General features: G+C 32.2%; 2 protein-coding genes across 2 annotated transcripts in view; one reads left to right on the plus strand and one right to left on the minus strand.

Annotated features, from left to right (window-relative positions):
* The window catches only part of LOC115885143 (puromycin-sensitive aminopeptidase), a 67,599-nt gene extending 49,726 nt beyond the window's left edge, over positions 1-17,873 (minus strand). The window contains exons 1-4 of the mRNA XM_030903940.1: positions 17,462-17,873; positions 4,787-4,973; positions 4,437-4,545; positions 1,055-1,305 (exon numbers count right to left, since the gene is read on the minus strand). Coding sequence (XP_030759800.1) covers positions 1,055-1,305; positions 4,437-4,545; positions 4,787-4,973; positions 17,462-17,818 — 904 coding nt within the window. The 5' untranslated portion in view covers positions 17,819-17,873. The remainder of the gene's footprint in view (positions 1-1,054; positions 1,306-4,436; positions 4,546-4,786; positions 4,974-17,461) is intronic.
* Positions 17,874-20,429: 2,556 nt separating this feature from the next.
* Positions 20,430-22,788, plus strand: LOC115885147. Its single transcript, XM_030903943.1, has 2 exons — positions 20,430-20,599; positions 20,741-22,788. The coding sequence occupies exons 1-2, from the start codon at positions 20,597-20,599 to the stop codon at positions 21,353-21,355; spliced, it is 618 nt and encodes a 205-aa protein (XP_030759803.1). The 5' UTR covers positions 20,430-20,596; the 3' UTR covers positions 21,356-22,788.
* The last annotated feature ends 313 nt before the right edge of the window (positions 22,789-23,101 follow it).

Consider the following 23,101-nt stretch of genomic DNA (forward strand, 5'->3'; position numbering starts at 1 on the left):
TGTTTTTTATACTCTCATAGTGTTCCGACGAGTCGCTAGGGTTAGTCGATCCACTTCTACAGAGCCCCGTATATAGAAGTAAGGAGTGAAACAAAGATAGAGGTAATGACGTGGATAAAGAAGTAAGGACAAAATACAACGGGGTGTCCCTTGGTACCCCAAGTTGAGACCAGTTAGTAGAGATTAGTCTTCTATCTAGCCACGCATCCCTTTGACCTATTCCCGCCATCATAGGATTTAGGTTTTTGGTGAGGTCGTCTCCTCTTGGTCCGGGTGGTTAAGCCAAGACCCACCCACACCCTCTACCCGTGAGCCATGACCACAGAGAGTGGAGGGTGCCCTGGTATGACGGATAGGATATTCCCATCCGGCATCGTTATACGTCTTGGTGTAATTACCTGGCCATTACAGACAGGGACTAGACAGTGAGATGCTCCTTAGACTCACCCAAAGTGCCAGAGGAGAAATGCCACTTTTGAGACATAATAAAGATGTAAAACAATTTAAAATGACGTTGATATTATTCCCGCTATTAATTATTTGACCGGCCTTAGGCCTCGATTTTTATGATTTTTTATATTTTTTTATCTAGAGACTCAAAAGAAAAAACTCATTCTTTTCAGTGGATACCGTTAGTTTAATGTTGAAACACGACTCCAAATAATATGAATAAAATTTGAAAAATTAACATTACCTTTTGGTGTGTACACTCTGACTAATACTCCACTCACCCAAAGTGCCAGAGGAGAAATGCCACTTTTGAGACATAATAAAGATGTAAAACAATTTAAAATGACGTTGATATTATTCCCGCTATTAATTATTTGACCGGCCTTAGGCCTCGATTTTTATGATTTTTTATATTTTTTTATCTAGAGACTCAAAAGAAAAAACTCATTCTTTTCAGTGGATACCGTTAGTTTAATGTTGAAACACGACTCCAAATAATATGAATAAAATTTGAAAAATTAACATTACCTTTTGGTGTGTACACTCTGACTAATATACTTATATACCTTAATAATATGAATAAAATTTGAAAAATTAACATTACCTTTTGGTGTGTACACTCTGACTAATACTCCATCGCTGGACCGATCCTCTACATAGTCGTATTCTCCGATCACAACAGCCACAAGATAGGTAGACATAACGGGAGTTTTCTCGAAGTCGTATCGCACTGTATCACCCTTAATTTGCTGATCTTTAACAGGCATATTGGATAGAGCTACTAAGTTTTTAGGTACTACTAGACTGATATCGAAGGTAGCTTTAAGGGCTGGCTCGTCCCAACAGGGAAAACACCTGGAAGATAAGAACGTATCTCAAACATAATTTCAATTCTTTAAAATTGTTAAAATTCCGGCGATAATTAGATTATCATAATTGGCGCAGATGGTTTTATAGAAAATATCTTCAATCGAGGCTAGGTGAGTTTTAAATAAGTGCAATATTTTCATGGATAATATAATATTTTGACCGCAGGAACATGTCTATGAGTTTATCGCAAAAAAAATAAAAATTTGGAATTTTTTGGAAATTTTTTTAGTTGTAAAACATAATTTCTTGATAATATGACAACATAGGTAGTAGATTAAATTTATAGAAAAATATACAGAAAAGATCCAGTGGTTCTCAAAATTTAAGAAAAAATATTTTTTTCCAAATTTTCAAAGTAATTTAACTCGGTTATTTTAGAAAACGGTAAAGAGAAAATAAGTTTCTTTTCTCGAGATCTACCAGCCCTGAATATATTTGCACTTATTTAAAACTCGTCCTATACAGGGTGTCCCAGAAATAAGTGCAAGTATTTTAAGGGGTGGTAGATCTCGATAAAAGAAACATATTTTCTCTTTATTCTTTTTCAAATAAGTCCAAAATAACGGAGTTATTTTACTTAGAAAATTTTCAAAAAAATTGAGTTTTTGCTAAAATTTTGAGAACCACTGGAACTTTTCTGGATTTTCTTTCTTGTAAATTTAATCCAATACCTATCTTTCCATATTATCAAGAAATTATGTTTTGTAAAACTTGGAAAATAAGTTGTTCGTTATAATAATGCTTTTCTTATTCACTATTCTATAAAGAATATGCATTCCTCGGAAACTCTCAATTTATTTATCTAGTAATGCTAAAACACTATTTTAAAAGCCGATTAGAGGCAATAGTATGAGCCATTGGCAAGCAAAGTAAATATTTGTGATCAGGCAAAATTGTGATGTAAGAGGAGGCTTAGCTTGCCGGCGGGTTAGTAGTAGACGGGCCGGAGGTCTCCATAATGCTTCTCGATTGACACGATGCGGCGTTGGAGTAGTGAGGTACCCCAATTAGCCTATTCGATTGGGATGCGAATCTGTTTAGCGGCAGATTTGCGTCCGGGGAAGCCCCTATACTATTTCAGGTGACACTAGCTAGTTGCTGAAGATGATTAACCAATAGATCCGAATAATATTAGAATTAGATGGAAGATATGGAATGTGATATATTGAATAGAATATCAGTAACTAGGGGCGGGTAAGTTTTACCCTCGGGTGAGTTTTACTATTTAACTATCAATTTTATCCAGATCAGTAAATGTTTGTTTTGTTATTTTCATGTACAGGGTGTCCCATTTTGGTTGAAATCATACGGTATCTCCGCTATTCGTGAAGATAGAAGGGTGCGGTTTGAATAAACCTGTGCCACTTTTTTGTCAAACGGAAGATGTCGTAAACAAAATTTTCATAGCTCTCTTCGTTTCTGTGTTACAGGGCCTTCTTGAAAATTTTGTAATTTACGACACCCCCTGCATCTCTGTTATTGTTAAAGGTATCAAGAAGGTGGAAACTGTTTATTGTAGAACTTTTTAGGTAGAATACAGTGGCGTAGTCTGTTATACTACGAAAAGAATATTTTTAAAGATATGAACTAAAGTTATGTTTTGTTAAATGGAACACCCTGTATATTTATAAATTATATGATCTGGCTTGCCATAAGCTTCTCAGAAATATATATCACATTTATTTTCATTATTTAATGCAATATTTAAAAAAATATATTAAAAGTTAAAAGATCAAATTTATTAGTAGGCCATGATTGATAATAAAAGACACTAAAGAATTATTAAAAGTATACTGCTATGTGTCTCTTGTTTTATTTAGAGAGCCACTAATAAATTCTTTATATATTAGCCTTATTAGGGAAATTTAACTCTCTACCGCTGCTTGTAAATCTTGGAAGCTATCGTAGCGGGACTTTTAAATATTCCTTTACCTAATTTACGTGAAATATACTTTCAGCATGATGGGGCTCCCCCTCACAACTTAACTTACAATAAAAATATTGGAATTTTGTTAAATTATTATTTCTCAAATCAATGAATTGGAACTAATGGATTCATATAATGGCCTCCCTTATTCCCGGATTTGTCAGTTCTTGATTTCTGATTATGGGGATTTTTGAAATATGAAATATATCGTGGCAACTAACACAATGTCGAACACCTGGAAAATGCTTTAATAATGCAAGCTTTTAGATATTTGCAAACCCATCCCATTATAATAAATTCCATTATAAAAAAAGAAAAATGTATTCAGAGATTCAGGGGTAACAGTTTAAAAGTAAAATATATCAATTCCAAATAAAATTTTAAGATTTTTATGACTATTTTAGTAAATACCATTTTGATTTTTTGTTATTTATCACGGCCTACTAATAAGAAAATGATATATTTTAAATATTGCAGTAAATAGTGAAAATAAATATAGAGTGATATATATTTTAGAGAAGCTCATAGCAAGGCGGATCATATGATTTATAAATATACAGGGTGTTCCATTTGAAAAAACATAACTTTAGTTCATATCTTCAAAAATATTTTCTTCGTAGAAAAACAGACTACGTCACTGTTTTCTACGTAAAAAGTTCTACAAGAATCAGTTTTCACCTTCTCGATATCATCCATAATGACGGAGATACAGGTGCTGTCCCAAATTGCAAAATTTTCGAAAAGACCCTGTAGCTCAGAAACGAAGAGGGCTATAAAAATTTTGGTGACAGCATCTTGCGTTTGACAAAAAAGTGGGACAGGTTTGTGCAAACCGCATCCTCCTATCTTTACTAATGACGGAAATACCGTCTGATTTCAACCAAAATAGGACACCCTGTACAATGAGAGTCTGCTTGCCAATGACCAACTAAATGGATATTTGAGGTAAATTTGCATTGTGAGACCCGGTTGAGTAAGCCCCAGAAATAAGCGATTTTACAGTTTTTTAACAAAAAACTAAAAAAAATTTCAAAAAATTTTTTTTTTCGCGAAAAAACCCTCATAGGCGTGTTTCTGGGGTTGAACTATACTACTAGTTAAAATACTTGCACTTATTTCTGCGACACCCCGTATAGTTGCTGCATTATATCAGTAAATCTAAAAATTGTTTTTTTTTTATTTTATTTACCTTCTTGCATCTGTAGCCTCAAATTGAGTCACAATTGCGTAGGCGTCTTCTCCATTTTCATTAACATATTTGCTTTTGTACAGACCCTTCATTTTATCATTAACATCACCTAAAGAATAAAAGTCAACATTTAAAAAGCCGTTCCGTGCACCACTTTAACATGCACAATACACTTAGCCCACAGAAAATATTAATTTTAGGAGAGGAATCTTCCCACAAGAGCACATGTTTTTTGAAACACCCTATATACTAAATATAAAAGTAATAAGCAAGACAGCTTTATCCATTAGGTAATGTGATAAGAAACAAAATTAGCAATAAAACGCGGATACGTTTATAAAAATACATACCATTAAAAACGATGTCCAGACTATAAGAACCAGGATAAATGTGTGTGTCGAATTTAAAGGTGACTGTCTCATCGCTCTGATTAACTTGAATATCTTTGGGAATGAAAACTTTATCGCCCTTAATCTCAGCAGAGTCTATTTTCAAGGCTGCAGCGTTCAAAGAGATCTCGTCTGTAGAATCAACGACCTGAAAAAATAAGAAACATAAGTATGCAATAAAATGGCATATACAACGTGGCCCATTAGTCCAATATTGTCGTTGGTGACAAAGATATGAAAAAAAGTTTTATACCAAATGTTGCCTGGGTTTATAATGTCACATATCCTAAAAATACTTTATTGTATATAGGGTGTCCAAAAAAGTTATGATAAAGTTTTAAGTGTTTTAAATTGCACCTCCGATTTTTCTGTACATAATTGGATTCAGCATAACATTCTGCATATTAAAATAAAACACTAAATCACCACAATACACCAAAACACTTACTTTTTACACTGGACGCGCGTTTCGCTAACTATGTTAGCATCATCAGAAGATGATTAAAACTAAAATAAAAACACATTAAATATTGCGATGTTGACGACCTAATAAAATTACAAAATTTAAGTTAAATTCACTCTAGTTTTTAACCACTTTTTGAATGTAGTGTTTTTAACCAAAGTTTCAGCAAATATGAAATAGAGTAGCAACACACACCGCATAGTGCAGGAAATAAAAATAGAGTACTGTATGCAAAATTTTATGCTAAATCCAAATCTGTATAGAAAAATTAGTAATAAAACTTAAAACTTTATCTTAACTTTTTTTGGGACACCTTGTATACAACAAAATAGTTTTACGGTAAAATGATCATTCTATATAGGGATATATCGCCCTAAATTCAATTGGCGTAAATGGTAAATTAAGAAAATACAGTTAAATAGTTTGTACACAAATGTGTATCGCGGGTCGGAAGAGGATGCTCATTTATAAACCATCTATATAAAATTTTTTTCATATCTTCGACAACGACGAAGATTTTGGACTTCCTCGCACTAACGGGCCACCCTGTATGTAGTCAAAAATTTGAAAATAAACATGTTTCAAACAAAAATCAAAATGTATTAACTCTTGGGATCTCGAAAACTACAGAAGATACGAAGATGTTCGAATTAGAACTTTGTAGTGCATTAAAATTTACCTAATAATATGTCCTTCAGAAACATTATATTATTATTTTATTTATTAATATTCCGAGTAGGTCCAGAGATATTAGAGAAAAACCGAAAATTGAAGATTTTGATTTTATTCTTTTCTGACATTATTTGAGAATGTATTCCAAAACTAAAAGCACATTTTTATTGCCACTTTTATCCAGCTATACAACAGTGTCGACTGTGCTTCAGATTTGTCATTCCACGTTTCTTATTTTGACCACCACCAATAAGTTTGTTTTACATTTTTTTATTACATATAAAAAAAAAACGCTAAAATTCAAACTTATATCCCATCCTATAACATTTGTATAGCTATCCCCAATAGTGATGTATCGGCATTTGAGTAACGCGATTTTGGAGCGGTATTTTGTTGTAACGTCGTGTCGGGCTCCACAACGAATCATGAACCTGTTACTGAAGAACGACGATCATAATGACAAAATTATAAATTATTTATAATTTGCAAATAAATTATTTATAATCGCTCTTGAAGTTAGCTCGAACCGTAGTAACCGCATAGCGACGTGTTTAGCTCCAGCCGTCGCGATTTCGTCGGTTGCCAACAGTAGTATCAGGAACTAGTATGTCCGTAGCGCCGGGCGATCTCGATCGGGACGTGTTCGCTCCAGCCGTCGCGCTCCTAGAGTTGTAGTTATGTAGTTCCCTGTCGCGAACAGTAGTAACTGCTGTAACTGGGCATCGACGCTCGACCTCGGCGGCGACCTACTTCACTCCAGCTGTCGCGCTCCTGGAGTTTTAGTTCCCTGTCGCGAACAGAAGTAACTGGTCCCTGCTGTAACTGACTATCGACGCTCGACCTCGGCGGCGACTTACTTCGTTCCAGCAGTCGTCGCTGGAGCGCTTCTAGGGTTCCGTTTTCGCCTGTCGCGATTTGGTCGGTTACTATTGGCGGTGGTGCTCCCGTCGCTACGTTACTTTCTAAATAGCGATTTTTGGTATCTACTAGGCATGGTATATTTATAAAATTGCGTTGTTAGAAAGATGAAACGTAAAAGCAAATAAAATAAAAATGAAACCAACCAAACCAAACCAAACCGGTCACCAATAAATAATTTTTTTGACAGTGTTCAAACTTTGTTCTTGATTTTAACATTAAATATATTACGTTGCAATATAATATATTTTTGTATTTCTCAGCATCGAAAATTTTAAAAAATATAGGGCCATTTTCTATAAAGTAAACACCGCTCTCCATAGGCGTTCTATTATATTCAAATAAATTAAGGAGTGTATTTTAGTATATGATTGATAATAAATACATGTTAGGTAAATAAACCTTTTTACAAAAATATGAATAAATAAAGAAGAAAATATGATTGAAAAAAAAAACGGAAACTTGTAAAGCCACTCTCAATTGATTAAAAATAAAATCCTAATTAGAGTAATATAATCTTTAATAAGAAAGAGAATTACATTTAACTAACATATACGAGAATAACGTAAGAATGATTTTACTTCTAAATGTTCCCACCAGTAAGAAATATATGTAGATAAAAACATAGATCTAGATAAAAAATTTAGCATATGTATTTATATATGATGGAATAATGATTCTAATTATGTCATTTTTTTATTTAAGTTTTCAAAGCAAACATATTTTAAGAACAAAAGATAGAAAAATGTAATTATCTTACAAATGTGTTTTTTTTTCTTTAAATTTCAGCGGTTATAACGTGGATCAGAAGAATATAAATCTAAATTATTATTGGAAAAAAAAAAAATTCTTCACTCTGAATAGATAGCGAATAAAAAGTATTGAATACCAATAAATGGACATGTACATATTTTAAGTCAATCTATTCGTGTTTAAATAATAAAAACAACGTCAGTTTAGGGAATAGGGCATATTTTTATTTTATTTTATTTAATAGTTTAATTTCTAAAATTGAAACCTAACGTATTGCCACTGTCATAAATTCTTCTAGTCATCCTGTATTGTTTACAAATTTGTGTATGAAATTGTTTATGAATTTACACGGGTACATAGACAACGGCAAGGTTGGGAGTAGTTGCAGTTTGTGAAAAAGGTGGTGGAAAAGTCAATAAATCTCAGCAAAATGTATTTTGAGGTGGAGAATGTAGAAATGAGTGGGAGGGGGGTTAATCACTGCGACTTTACAGATCTATTGTCTCCCCCTTTCTTGAGTTATCACAAACCGGTTCACAACTCATCACACACACTGTGATTCACAACTCATCACACAGTTCCAGGGCTTTGACAAAAGCCAGTATCTGGGACGGTTTTATAGAGGGTAATTCTCCATCTCCAATATCAGTTGTACCTAAAGGCGGGTTCTCACTTGTCAGTTTCGCTGACGCAGTCTGACTGATTCATTATCAATGAAAAATAAAAATCAACGATTGTATTCACACGTTTCATGTTTTGCTACATTCAGTATTCAGTTGGTCCAAACATTTTAACGTGGTGATTTCGTAGACATGAAAATGGTTAAAACAAAATTGAAACCAGGTGTTCGCGAAGTTTGTTTACAATTAGCAAATGAATTACAGAATATTCTGATGAATCAGAAAAGAAGAAAACGTAGTGGTGGTGGGTCAGGTCCTGGATATTGCGAAGAAATAAACGGGATGCTAGTGAAACTATTAAAAGAATTAATTAACTTTAACTTGTAAACTGAACAAATCACGAAAATGTAGTTCTCACGCTTGAGTTTCTATTCATTATTCGATAATGATCAGTCAAAAATGAAAAAAAGTAGAACTGGTTTTCACTTTAACTGAAAGTACGAATGTACTGATGATTTAAGAGTCCGACTCTGGTTTTTTAAATTTTATTTAACCTGATTATATTCATCGCAACAATATTGATGAGCGCTAATTAACATTGAATAAGGAAAACCGAGCGAATTGAAAGATTCAAATAAATAATATCCAGGTCAGCAATTTTAAGATATTATTTTGAGGGTTGGAAAAAATCATGATTTTTTTTAAAAAATCAGATTTATTTGATTTAAATCAGATTTTTTTTATTTAAATCAGATTTTTTTTATTTTAATTCAAAACAATATTTAAATCGGATTTCCAAATGACTAGGACTTATTTCCAATTAAAGTCCTATCCTAAATGGCTAAATCTTTATAACTCTGCCCGTTATCGATAACATTAATAATTCTAGTGTGCGTTTTGTTATTTTTCCACATCGGCCACCAATATATTTCGCAAAAAAGTCGCTCCCTTAAGATCAAAAGGATTTTTTTTCAAACGTCTCAAAAGCATTCATTTTTGTCATTTTAACGCCTAGGTATAAAAGTAAAGCACTGTTAAGCCTAAGCACAAAAGTACAAAAATATATTATTAAACTGATATTAAGTGTCAAATTAAACGAGTGTACAAATTGTTGCTCGATTACTGTTTATATTATTTGCAATGGTTGATTTGCAGTAATTGATTAAAAATGATTTGTAATGTTTTAAAAAAATAATATGTATGTTCTATTAGGAGTAAAATTGGCGCCGGGAGGTACGTATAGCCGCCCATACTAAAATATGTTAATATATCGAAAACTGCGACTTTGACTGCTTTTGATGTTATTTCAGATTTTGTTGCAAATATTATTCCTAATCTTAATTTGAAAACCGCGTTTCGCTAGCTACTGTAATTTTGGAGTTACGATTTTTTTAAATTTTTAACCCCCTCCTATACCCCCTTACCAACGACCCACCCCCACCAAAAACTAATAGCCAGATTCTCAGGTGCCACAGTATTTTTTTGTGCCAAATTTGGTTAAAATCGGTTCAGCGGTTTTTGAGTTATCGTGTTACAGACGGCAGACAGACAGACAGACAGACACCACGAAAATATTTTGTGAAAAAATGGGAGCCATCTTGCCAAGATGGCTCCCAAAATCGGTATTTTGTAAATATCTCGAAAACTATGCGTTTCTCGTAAAAATTTGAAGAGAGCGAAATTAAAGAGAATAAAATTTCCTATAAAAAAGGTTATATGAAAATTTTCGCTAAAGTCAACCGTTTAGGCACAAAATCCCTGGAATTTTTACAATTTTGCGTAAAGTATGATATGCATAATATAGTCGATTTTCCGAAATCAAATGTCGATTAGTGTTCACTAAAACTAGTTTTAGTTTAGTTTCTTCAATTTTGTCATAAAACAGTGGCGTATCATTAATTCGCTCATTAATTTATGAATAATTAATTGTCGTGCTGGACAGCAATCATTGCGAACTTACCACCAGGTTCAGCATTGGTCTGGTTGTACCAAAGATGCCTATGAAGAATGGGGTTGGAAGAAAAACAGGCATTACTCCAGTCACAACGTTGACAGTTCCAGCTCCAAAATCCCTATTGGCATTTTTATCCTGTAAATGCAAAACCAACAACTGTGGTAAAGCCTGCGGATGCAGAAAAGCTGGATAAAAATGTTCAATGATTTGTGCATACTGCAATGGGAAATGCTGTGACAACGTCACTGAAGTGTCACCCGACGAATCCGATGAAGAGGAGTTGAACTTGTAGATGTCTGTAGATATCCCTCTGGCGGCTGAAGATGAAGAGTTGGACGAATTGAGAGACCACCCTGATGAGCCCAGCACAGCAGATACGATCGACTTTACATCAATGACCCAGGTCCGTCAGGCTTGTGCAGATAAGTTAAAGTTTTTAATTTACCTAGTAGAGTAGGTCTCCGGGGAGACCACGTTAAAATAAACGCGCCATGTACTTTACCTCTTGGGTGGTGTGGAAACAAGTACCTACACATTTTCAATAATTAAAATTAATTATTCATAAATTAATGAGCGAATTAATCATACGCCACTGTTTTATGACAAAATTGAAGAAACTAAACCAAAACTAGTTTTAGTGAACCCTAATCGACATTTGATTTCGGAAAATCGACTATACGTAATATATCATATTTTACGCAAAATTGTAAAATTTCCAGGGATTTTGTGCCTAAACGGTTGACTTTACCAAAAATTTTCATAGAACCTGAACCTGAAGAAAAGAAAATTTTATTCTTTTTAATTTTGCTCCCCTCAAATTTTTGCGAAAAACGCATAGTTTTCGAGATATTTACAAAATACCGATTTTGGGCGCCATCTTGGCAAGATGGCGGCGCCGGCGGCTAGTCTAGAAATGTGCATTTTATGGATTTTAGTTAGGGACCCCAAAACCTATAAACCTGCAAAGTTGCAACACTTCCGGACTTTTTTCCAAGCAAAAATCCCCAATGACTGAACTATTATTATAGATTCTCGGGAATGAAGATATAATCTCTATATCAGAAGAACCTAGTTCTGGCACTAGACTGCGAATGATATGTATTCGAAAAGCGAATTTTTGTCACTTATACATAAATTTAAAAATAAATCCCTGCGTTTAGCGGTCTAATGGATTCACACGACATTACTTCAAAAATCGGTCCAACATTTAAATTGATGATTAGATATTTTTATATAGTTTTATAACATTTACAATTACTTTTCGATTTATTATCTGTTATATCTTTTATAGAAATATTTTTATAGTTTTTAGGACACATTTTTATAACTTTTACAGTTATTTTTTGATTTATAATAAAGTTTTAATAAAATTATTTTTTTTTTATTTAAATCGATGATTAAAATTAAAAAAATCACTTGATTTAAATCACGATTTAAATCAAATGATTTAAATCATGATGCCAACCCTGATTTTTTTTAACTTTTTTGTTTTGTGAATTTGAAATCTCAGTGTGCGATCTAATAGTATGCATAATATTAATCGAAGTTATTAAAAATACATATATCAACTTTTACAAATTAGTTTCTAATTCTCTAGATGTTCAAAAGGGGTGCCACCCTCCCTATTGCACACATTTATTTTTCGTTCAATTTTATGTATAGCCCTTTCAATAGATCTTCTTATACTTTCGAATGCATTTTGTACACTTTGTTGTAAATGTTGAGGTGTAACAAAACCTGAAATATAAAATGCAGGTTCGTATTTAAAAAAATTAATTTGGCCTACGCATCTCACAAATTATCAGCTAATTTGAAAATCTAAAAAAACATCAGATAGCCCTGATAAAGTGGCTATGAGATTGTGTAATTAGTTTTTTGATTTTTTAAAAAGTAACCACAGGAAAAAATAAAATTGATTTTCAAAAAAATTCTAGGTGAGCCACTTTTTAAAAACAACCGGTTGGTATATCATAAATTTATTTTGTAAGAGAATTTTTCCATTATAAAATAACATTACTAAAAATATTTCCATTAGTATTTTTCGAAATTTTAACTATTTTATTAAAATACCTACGCTGACCGCAAAAGGAATTTTTATTGTCGGCATTCCTAAAGTGGGTAACGGTATTCTGAGAAAGTAACGGTACCCGAACCCTTATATAACACCGCAAACAGATAACCCACTGGTACGCCCCTTTTCAGAACAGTTACAATAAACAAAACGATCTACAAGGTAAGAAAAAAATATGCCAATGCCTGGTTCGTATTGCAGTATTTTAATATTTACATTTATCACGAGTCAATAGTCTCCAAAATATTACGCTAGTTTCAGCTGTGTTTCAGTAAGGTTTTAATTTTAATTTTTTGTACAGGGTGGGTCAAATTGGACGCTTTTAAAGGGAAATACACTTTTCTATAAGAGATAGACAAAAACTAATATCGGTGTCTGGAGCTCAATTTTCATCAAAAATATAATGGTGAAAACCGTACATCGATATCTGTTACCGTTTCAGAGTTACGGGGTGTTTTTCAAAAATGCGCATTTTTGACAAATCGCTGGACCTTTTTTCCTATGGAAAATTTTGTATTTCTATGAAAACATTTTCAAAGCACCTTTTTACGTAGAATTTAATGGTTTAAGTATTTTTTTTTTAAATTAATAATTTAAGAGTTATCAACAGAAAAATTGATTTTTTATTTGGGACACCCTACATATTTTTAATTAACTGAAAAGAACTTAAAATTATCTTTCCAAAAATATAGCACACTTGATATATTGTTATAATCCCCTTCGAAATACAGAATTTTTAAAAGTTCACCACTTTTAACTAGTAGGCTTTGAACCCCTTATTGATGATATGCCCCTAATGAAACTCGAAAATATATTTTTTCAGCAAGACGAGGCATCGCCTCAGAACGCTGAAGTTATCAGCAAATTTTTGCAGCCAATTTCAAGAATAATTGAATAACTAACCAAGTTCCCAGCCGTTGGCCGTCGAGGCCGCCGGAGTTAGTGGCTATGGATCTAATCGTATGGATATCTTTGCGGAAGAATAAAGGTTCTTATGTTTAAATTGCCCGTATAATCTAGACAAGAATTAGAAATACTTGGCAGTTATTAGAGGGTTTCTTTCACCCCCACTAGGTTAATGAATTCCGCGAGAAATATTCAAAAACCGCCCTGTCTGTCCATAACAGAAGAGGGTCGATATGTTGTAGCAAAATTACCTGTAGCAAAATCTCATGTCTTCGTTTGCTATTTATTTTTATTGTTATTAGATATAGTTTAAATGTCTTGATGTTGGTCAAATATAGTTTAAATTGTTATAAAATTCTACATCTCTCATTGCAAATATTATTTTCGTTTTAACTGATGCTCACAGCTAGAATTTTTTTGCATTACAGCCGGCGCCGTTCAAAGCCTACTTATTTAAAGTGGGCGAATTTTTATAAACACTATATCTCGAAGAGGAATCGAGCGAAATATCAAGTGTGCTATATTTTTGGAAAGGTAATTTTAAATTCTTTCCAATAAATTAAAAATATACAGGGTGTCCCATATAAAAAATCAAATTTTCTGTTGATAATTCTTAAATTATTAATTTTAAAAAAATTATACTTAAACCTTAAACCATTAAATTCTACGTAAAAATATGCTTTGGAAATGTTTTCATAAAAATACAAAATTTTCAATAGCAAAAAAGTTACAGCGATTTGTTAAAATTGCACATTTTTGAAAAACACCCCGTAACTTCGAAACAGTAATAGATATCGATATGCGGTTTTCACCATCATGTTTTTGACAAAAATTGAGCTCCAGACACCGATAGTAGTTTTCTTCTCCTATAGAAAAGGGCGTCCCTTTAAAAGCGTCCAATTTGACCCACCCTGTAAAATTAGCAAACATCGATAAGATATTATATCATGTAAATCATGTTCTACTCCAATGTCTGTTCATGTCCTTTATCTGTTATGAAGTCATCAAAATAAATATAGATTATGCAGGTTACAAAATTAAACAAACGTAACGTTACAATTATATAAACCAACAGCAAACCGAAAATAATAAACTCTAAGAGACAACTATGTATAACTTAATATTTATGTACCATACAAAAACGACGTTACATTTGCTGTGGAAATAAAGATCGCTGTCATTTATATTATTTGTAAATGAGGGTAAATCAGTGTACAGGGCCGGCAATAGTGCTTTGGGCATCTGTAGCTCCTAGAATTTTGTTTCAGTGTAAACCAAGTATGTACGAGGATGTATTTCAGGAAAATAATTTTTTAACTTCTAAAGGGTGGCTCAAAAAAGTGTGAGTGGATCGGGATAATTTTTTTTTAAATGGAACACCCTGTATATTGTTGCATTTTGGCTTCCTTCCAGATCACTTTACAGAATCCTAAGATATGAGTAAATATATTTAGGTAATTTCAGAGATATTCATAAACAATTAAAAACCTTAATTTTACAACCCTAACCTTAATTTTCAACCTTCATTAAAAAAATTATTTACAAATAGGTACAAGAATTGTCCTGAATTCGTCCATGGAACACCCTAGCTAAGTCGTATCCCAAGCTAAGTCGTATATTATTTTTTTTATTGGATGGAGAGTTAAAAAATTAACATTTTTTGTATTTAAAGTATTTCAAAATTTTTAATAGTTTCGCAGATACACCAGTATAACTTCATATTACTTAATTTTCAACCTTCATTAAAAAAATTATTTACAAATAGGTACAAGAATTGTCCTGAATTCGTCCATGGAACACCCTAGCTAAGTCGTATCCCAAGCTAAGTCGTATATTATTTTTTTATTGGATGGAGAGTTAAAAAATTAACATTTTTTGTATTTAAAGTATTTCAAAATTTTTAATAGTTTCGCAGATACACCAGTATTACTTCATATGGCTCTTTCAACGGTAAAATACGAGCGAAAAATCATTGGATGGCTTTGATAAAAATTTACTGTGGAAAATGCCATATAAAATATAAAACCGCGAATATCTGCGAAACCGTTAAAAATTTTGAAATACTGTAAATACAAAAATTGTCCATTTTTAATACTTAATCTATTGAAAAAATAATATACCTACAGGTTGTTCCACTTAAAAAAAAACGAAGAAAAATTATTTTATATTTTAGAAAGTTTGGCGTAGAATTTTGAACATCCTGTATAATTTACGATTACCATATTTATACCAAAGTAAGTACAATCCATCTAAAGTAAATACCTAACATAGTTGTGATTTCAGGACAGTTCTTGTATTTTTAAAAATTCTTTTAAGAAAGTGTGAATTTGGCTTGTAGTGTATAGCGTAAGTGACGAAGCGTAAGAAAACGTTGATTGATAAATACGCGTCGCTCACACCGCCCGAATCGCGCGCTATTGTCTCCCACGTAGGAACGGAATGGATCGGAACGTATCGGATCGGAACGGAATGGAATGGAAATTTTGAATTACCGCACTTTAGCGCGAACTTCCTGGAAAAAAATGATTAGTACATATTTGAGTAATTTACGACTAGATTGGCTTGGTTTAAGTTTTAGTGTGTGTTGTTCTTTTGCGACGGATACTTCAGACGAAGAATTTGTGACATTTTGGCATTTTCTTTTCATTTGTTGATTATGATACTTTTTATCACTCAATAAATAAATATGTGGAATGTGGATAACCACGAATAAAATTAATCAATTGTTCTTCATTCATCGTATCAACAAACACAGAACGGCGCGGCGTGCTAATATAACGTTAATATAAATAACTTCCTCTAACCTGTCTAAAATTCTTGTGTATCGTGCGTATTTGTAAACATTCTATTGAAAACCGGAGGGGGCTGTGGAACCACGGAAAAAATTCGCTCGGCAAGCAATCCCAGCAATCCCCCTTCCGTTCCGATCCATTCCTCGCGGCTCCGATCCGCGGTAGTGGGTGGCCTCTAACTTATGTAATTATATACTTTTTGAAATTTCCGTTCCGTTGCGATCCGTTCCGATCCATTCCGTTCCGCGATAATGTGCCTCCTGCTTAAAGCCTTATATGGCTGTGAGGATCGTCGGTCGTTCGGATTTCGCTTTGAATAAAAAGATTAGAATTTCGCGTAAACAAGTAAGCCCCGTCCACATTATCCGACAGCAAAAAAAAAGACGTTAACTTTAAAAAATGATGCAACTTCAATCAAATTCATTAAAATAAATATAGATTATTATGACGAAACACTGGCTTTCCAAAAAAAGTAATTGGTAGAATAATTGAAGAATACAAAATTATTCCTAACTACAGATTTATATTTCTATTTTAATACCGTATGATCGAAAAAAAACGGCGTCCAGTTGGCTGGGAAATGACGATCGTTGACATTTCCCATATAAATTTACATATAAAATGACAGCGATCTTCATTTCATAGCCATCGCTGACGCCGTTTTTTCTCGATCATACGGTATATTCTAGCAAGAGTTCTACTGACAAATGACAAAGCATGAAGAAATTATTAAAGCAAAAATTTCGTATAATCGAAAAAAAACGGCGTCCAGTTGGCTTGGAAATGACGATCAATGACATTTCCCATATAATTTTACATATAAAATGACAGCGATCTTCATTTCATAGCCATCGTTGACGCCGTTTTTATTCGATCATACGGTATATTTAGTACCGTCCGATCAAAAAAAAACCGCGTCCAGTTGGCTTGGAAATGAACATCGATGACATTCCTCATATATTTTACATATAAAATGACAGCAATCTTCATTTCATAGCCATCGCTGACGGCGTTTTTTTTTCAATCATACGGTATTTAGTTTTTAAATTTTATGTACTTACCGAGGTATTTACGTTATTTTAAGTGATATAAATAAAATTTAAATGAGATAAAAATCGCCTAAATGAGTAAGCAATTTAAAATTCAGATAATATGTATCGACTGATTCCTTCAATATTTGTAGCTAAATATAAAATTACGTACAAATATTATTTAGTCCATTTAATTTGCTTTATTTTACCTGTAATAGGTACCTCTACAGTCCTGCATTATAAATAAATAATAACCTATTAATGCCAGGGTAGCTTTTTAAAAATTAATAGGATGATTAGCAAAAAATCGTATTTTGGTTAACAGCGGTTAGGTTATGTCCTAAATTTTATTTTAAATTTAATTCACTGAAGTAATGATGGAATAAATTAATTATGCACACTGCAGAAAATTCTGGGGTAGTTCTGCCGGCATATGGAACCGCATGTTGGACCTACCTCAATTCTTATGGAAACATCCCCTTTGAAAGTTAACGTCTTAAAATCTGGTACCAGGCTCAATCTGTAATGTTTCGGTTTTACATTTGGTGGTAATCTCTGAAAGGGTTTCGTCGCTTCAGGCATCTTGTTCGCAATTTGAGTGACCGAACTCGAAAAATTTCTCGCAACACCGTTAACCGAAGAATACAAACACTGCCGATACCCCACTGACACAATGTACGGGCTGAGGCGGTCCGTTCGAAAGCGGTGAGGGAAACGGCCGGATAACGGTACTTCTTTCCAAGTGCACCAATTTCTCAAAGAACCCGTTGGGCGACGAAAGGTACTGAATAGGCGGACAATACTGTTTGACATTGAAAACGACACCGGCTTTCTTTTATTTGTGGAAAACGGTTTATTTTTCAACCACGACATTGAAATATGATTGAAATGTTGAAATTCACACCTGTATGTTATGCAACCAACATTACTAATTTCATGTCAGATTATTAGGCAACTAAAAATTCATTCTCATTTTTTCAAGATATCTTATTAAAAAGGGAAATAATAAAATATGTAGGTATACAAATTTTCAAGAATTTCTGACGATACATTTTAACATTTTAACAATAATTCTGTAACTTATTTGTAAAACCCTAGCCGAGGACATAAACAAACTAATCTGTGAAACTAATCTACGTTCTAGAATATATGACTCCTCAAATGCGCAGATGCATGCATCAAACCTGCTGATCGCCATTATGATTTTTATTAGTCATCCAATGCCTTCTATTAAAAGATCAGCCTACGGGCGGACTTTTGTTTACTTCATCAGCTGTACATACTTAGATATTGGGTTAGATTCCGTTTCATATTTTGTCGGTTGATTTTTGGTTTTAACTCTTTGATTTTTGGTATTATTTATTATTGTAGTGCAAAAAACTAATTATTTTGGTGTTGAAGTGACATAAACTACTACCAGATATATGGTCACTCGGTTTCGCACAAAAAATAGAAATTTTAAAAAATTACACGTTGTGCAAGTGATTTAACCTAAAAGTGCCCATACATTTTTTACTTATCGTGATTTTTGTGTGTGTTTTTTAAGACTCTAACAATTCATCAATAAAGCTTAAGTGGAGTGTGTTATTGGTGCTATGCCTCATCTTTGTTGTGTTCCTGGTGGAAAGGATGGTTACTAAGGATAGTTATTATACTAGGCAGCCTAAAGTGTCCGGAAGAGCAAGAAAAGTGGGTACGAGTTATAAATCAAGAGAATTCTATGGAAAATATCTTTAATAAATTTAAAAATAATATTCTCCCATGATGGTATTAATGAATACTGGACAATTATGTTTATTTTATTCATATTGTGGGAGATTCCACAGTGTCCAAGTGTTGTTGGTTCAGCTTCGATAGATTCAAACACGTAAGTAGGTATTATGATCTAGGGAAAAATAAAGAATATGTGTATTAAAGATCATGAAAAAGATTATTATTTTGAGTTCAAATTTTAAAAAAAAATTTTGTAAAGACAAGACTGATACAGTTTAAAAGAAGAATGTGTTTTTGTTTGATAATATATAATGTATGTTAAGCATAACATATATTTGTTCAGTAATTTTTAATGAATAGTATTGATTATTTATAATACCAAATTAATATCAAATATTTAAGTGATGGCTGAATACAATATGAATAAAATAACAATAAAATTGGTATATTTGCATAATACAAAATTAAGTTTTAAGAATAAAGGTGTTACTAAAAATACTAAGAAATTCATATTTCTTTGTTTTAATTGGTCTAATGTTATTTACATTTTACGTAAGAATTATACCGTATCATCGAAAAAAATCGGCGTCTAGTTGGCTTGGAAATGAACATCGATGACATTCCCTAAATAACTGTACACATAAAATAATTAACTAGAATTTTACAATCTTGGAAAATTTGATATTCTTTTGAACCTTGATTCTAAATATTCTAAATTTTTTGATTTTCTTGGAATTTAGGTTCGGGAAAACGCTGATTGATTTTTCATTTGTTTTTCATTATTTTATTTGTTTAAAAAAACGGTTCGGCTAACATTATAGCCTCCATCAGTGTTGTGTCATATGAAAAAATAGTGTCGAATATAATCCAAAAAATTGCATATAAAATATGCACACCACGCACATAATGTTTACTGCGTACTCCATAGTCAATGTAGATAATTTTAGTGTTAAGAATAATAATTTTAAAAAATATGTGGTCATCTTTTTGATAAGTTTATATTAGTTTATTAATTGCAGTAAACATTATGAGGTGTGAATTATATTGTATATGTAATTTTTGGATTATATTCGACACTATTTTTCTCATATGACACAACACTGTGAAGGCTATAGTTAGCCGAAACGTTTTTTTTTTTAAACCAAATAAAAAATAATGAAAACCCAAATGAAAACTTAATCAGCGTTTTTCCCGAACCTAAAATCCCAAGAAAATCAAAATTTTAGAATAATTTAACATATAAAATGCCAGCGATCTTCATTTCATAGCCATCGCTGACGCCTTTTTAGATAATATTGTATTATTTGTAAATATAATTTTTCGAACATTGATACTTGCAAAATATACATATAAATTTTGTGAATGCAAATAATAATACATCACTATTAGTAGATATTCAATGTTTTTTGTTAAATTAGATCGATTTTCAAACCCCAAAATTTAAAATATATTTACATTTTACCCATTATCTTATGTACCTATACATTATTTGTACATTGTAAAACATTTGCTGCATATGTATGGTTCATAGTTTATTTGCCAAAGTATTTATTACTATAAATAGGTATATATGTTGTAGTTATTAACTGTATATTATGTATATTTCATTTAAACTATATCATTTTTAAAATACAAACCAAAAAATCTGAGGAATAATTATGTTTTCCATGTATTCTAGAACATATTTATTAATCCGTTATGACTCCTCAAATGCGCAGATGCATGCATCAAACCTGCTGATCGCCATTATGATTTTTATTAGTCATCATTATTTGTGTACTGTCACTGTTTGTAAACAAGGCATTTTTTACCAAAATTTGCATCACAAAACAAGTTAAAGTGCTGTTCGGTGAAGTATAATGCTTATTATTGCCTTCCATGGTAAGTTTCATAATAACATCATCTCCCGTGGTGAAAATCTAGTGGAGATATTTACAATAACAATGACCTTATTTCAAGGTTCATTCTGTTCTTTAAATAGCATGGACTGTACACGCTTCAGTATATTTTATTTAATTTTAGAACGAAATGGAAGAAGAAGACACAAAATTGTTGGGCTGCTTGCAAAAGCTCGAATTAGAAGCTCCTAAACGTAACAATATAGATTCCAACGACAACCCATTCAGGAGAAGATCAAAATCATTATCAAGCATTACCAATTTAGCTCAAAAGGCATGCGAATGTGCGCGGAAACAATCTGCTGTGAAGAAAACCACATCTTTTAAACGTCAAGGCAAAAAAATCCTACGCGATCCTGTGTTACGCATTGTAAAATTTAAAGGTGCACATAAAAAATCAAAAACCACGACTGAAAAACTATTTGGGCATTGCTCTAAACATACCGAAAAAGACTTTAAATCGCTGATAAATGCTTGTGAGCAGCTCAGTTTGGATACTGCAGCTATGAAAACACGTGAGACATTTTCTTCAGAGAGTTTTCAAAAAGCTCGAGGTGCATCGCTAGTTCAAACTAATTCTAAAGTTGATCTAAACAGTTTAGCCAGTTGTTCACACCAAGCAAGAATGAATATAAATCCACCTTGTGATGTGACAATCGATGAACTGGCAAGTTATTTTGAAACATCGGTACATATTCCTAAAAAAATGAGCTCCATGGCAGAGATGATGTATATTTAAAGTTAGAGTATTCTCAGTTTAATGTATTGTTTGTAAGTTCTTATGAAATTACTTGTATTAATCTCATTAGTTTTCTTGGGTTTAAGAGTCATATAAAATTATTAAACAAGACTCATGGCTGGTTCATACTTCATACTTACAACGTTAATTGTAACACTAAGCCTAATCTCAAGAACATGAATCAGTGTAAATGAGTGGTTCAATTACCGCGATCTTAACATTAGCATTAGTCCTAACAGGTTAAAAATATGGGATATTTTATATTTTAAATTAAATTGCCCATGCTCAAAACTTTTAAATAATTTTCATGATATGCCAAATTTGAGGGTTTATAAATGTTTATAATTATTATATCTATTCTTTGGTCTAGAAATAGTTAATGTGTATTTACAAATAAGGAAGTTAGTCTCCGTCAGGGTGCAATGATTTAAATGAAACACAAAGTTACACTTGCTGAAAAATAATTGTCAAAGATAGGTATAACAAATTTAATAATACATATCCTGATTTTTGAAGTTACATATTTCGTTATTTTGTGTGAATCCATTAGACTTGGCAGATGGCAGAGATTTATTTTGAAATTGTGCTGAAAATCCGGTATTTGAATACATTTCATTTGCAAACTCTAGTGCAGAACTAGTTTCTTCTGGTGTTAGGTTATATTTTTTTCCCGAGGACTGGAGTGTAGAGAAGAAAAACCAAACCATACCTCTACACTCCATAATCTGCCATAATCAATGTCAAAAAATGAGCTGGTGTCAGGCTGTTTTATACCATTTTTGAAACAGATGAATGTTGATCAAGCCAACTTCTGCCTTCCCTAATTTATCTTCTAGTTCATTCCAAATTTCTAGCGACATTTTGTTCTGCAATAAGTACCTACCTACTTATTAAATGGTAGGTACTAATTTTATTCTTATGACATTATTATGTATTTCAAAAAAAAATCCCTTTGCTCTAAGCGGGCGATTTTTTTTGCGAGAATAGGGGCATCGGCAAAGTTTACTGAATAAAATATATCGGTGATCGATGTGGAAGAACGACACATACCGTAGAAATGTTAATATTATCGATATCGGGCAGAGTTACGCATATTTAGCCATTTAGGATACTATTTTAAATAGAAAATTGATTAAAATAATAAAAATGTTTTTTTAAAATATTGATTTTTTTGCACCGTGATCTCCATACTTCTCTAATTTTAAAAATGTTTGTTAATCTGTGTTAAAGCAAAACATTATGTTTCATATGAACACAGGCACATACTAGAATATCATTAAGACATGTTGTGGAAATATGAACAGCTTTTCCATGAAGTATGGACCAGCCATTAGATCTCTTGATCATTTTTCACTCTTAAATGAGTTTTTCAACTGTAATCTACTGTTTTTCATTTGAGAAATCTATTTAAATTAATAAAATTATGAACTACATTTTTTTTATTCATTTTATCCTTGTTTATTTTATACAGGGTTGTTCACCACATACGACACGGAGTATTGTAGCTAAACGATTAAATTTTTACAAATTGTAAGTTTTGGGTTTGTTGAAGGACTATTAGATCTACAATTTAAAAATATTTTTACAAGATACAGAGTGTATCATATGTAAAAAATATTATAGTTGTATTTTTTTATATGGAACACCCTGTATATTATTCTATTTTTAGATTCTTCGGTTGAAATAAAGGTAAATTTGATTAAGGTTTATCACACTTAAACCTTATCGTTTTTGAAATATTTTCAA

Source organism: Sitophilus oryzae, unplaced genomic scaffold, assembly GCF_002938485.1.
Source record: "Sitophilus oryzae breed Bouriz unplaced genomic scaffold, Soryzae_2.0 scaffold_375_pilon_pilon, whole genome shotgun sequence".
In the NCBI taxonomy this organism is placed as follows: Eukaryota; Metazoa; Arthropoda; class Insecta; order Coleoptera; family Curculionidae; genus Sitophilus; species Sitophilus oryzae.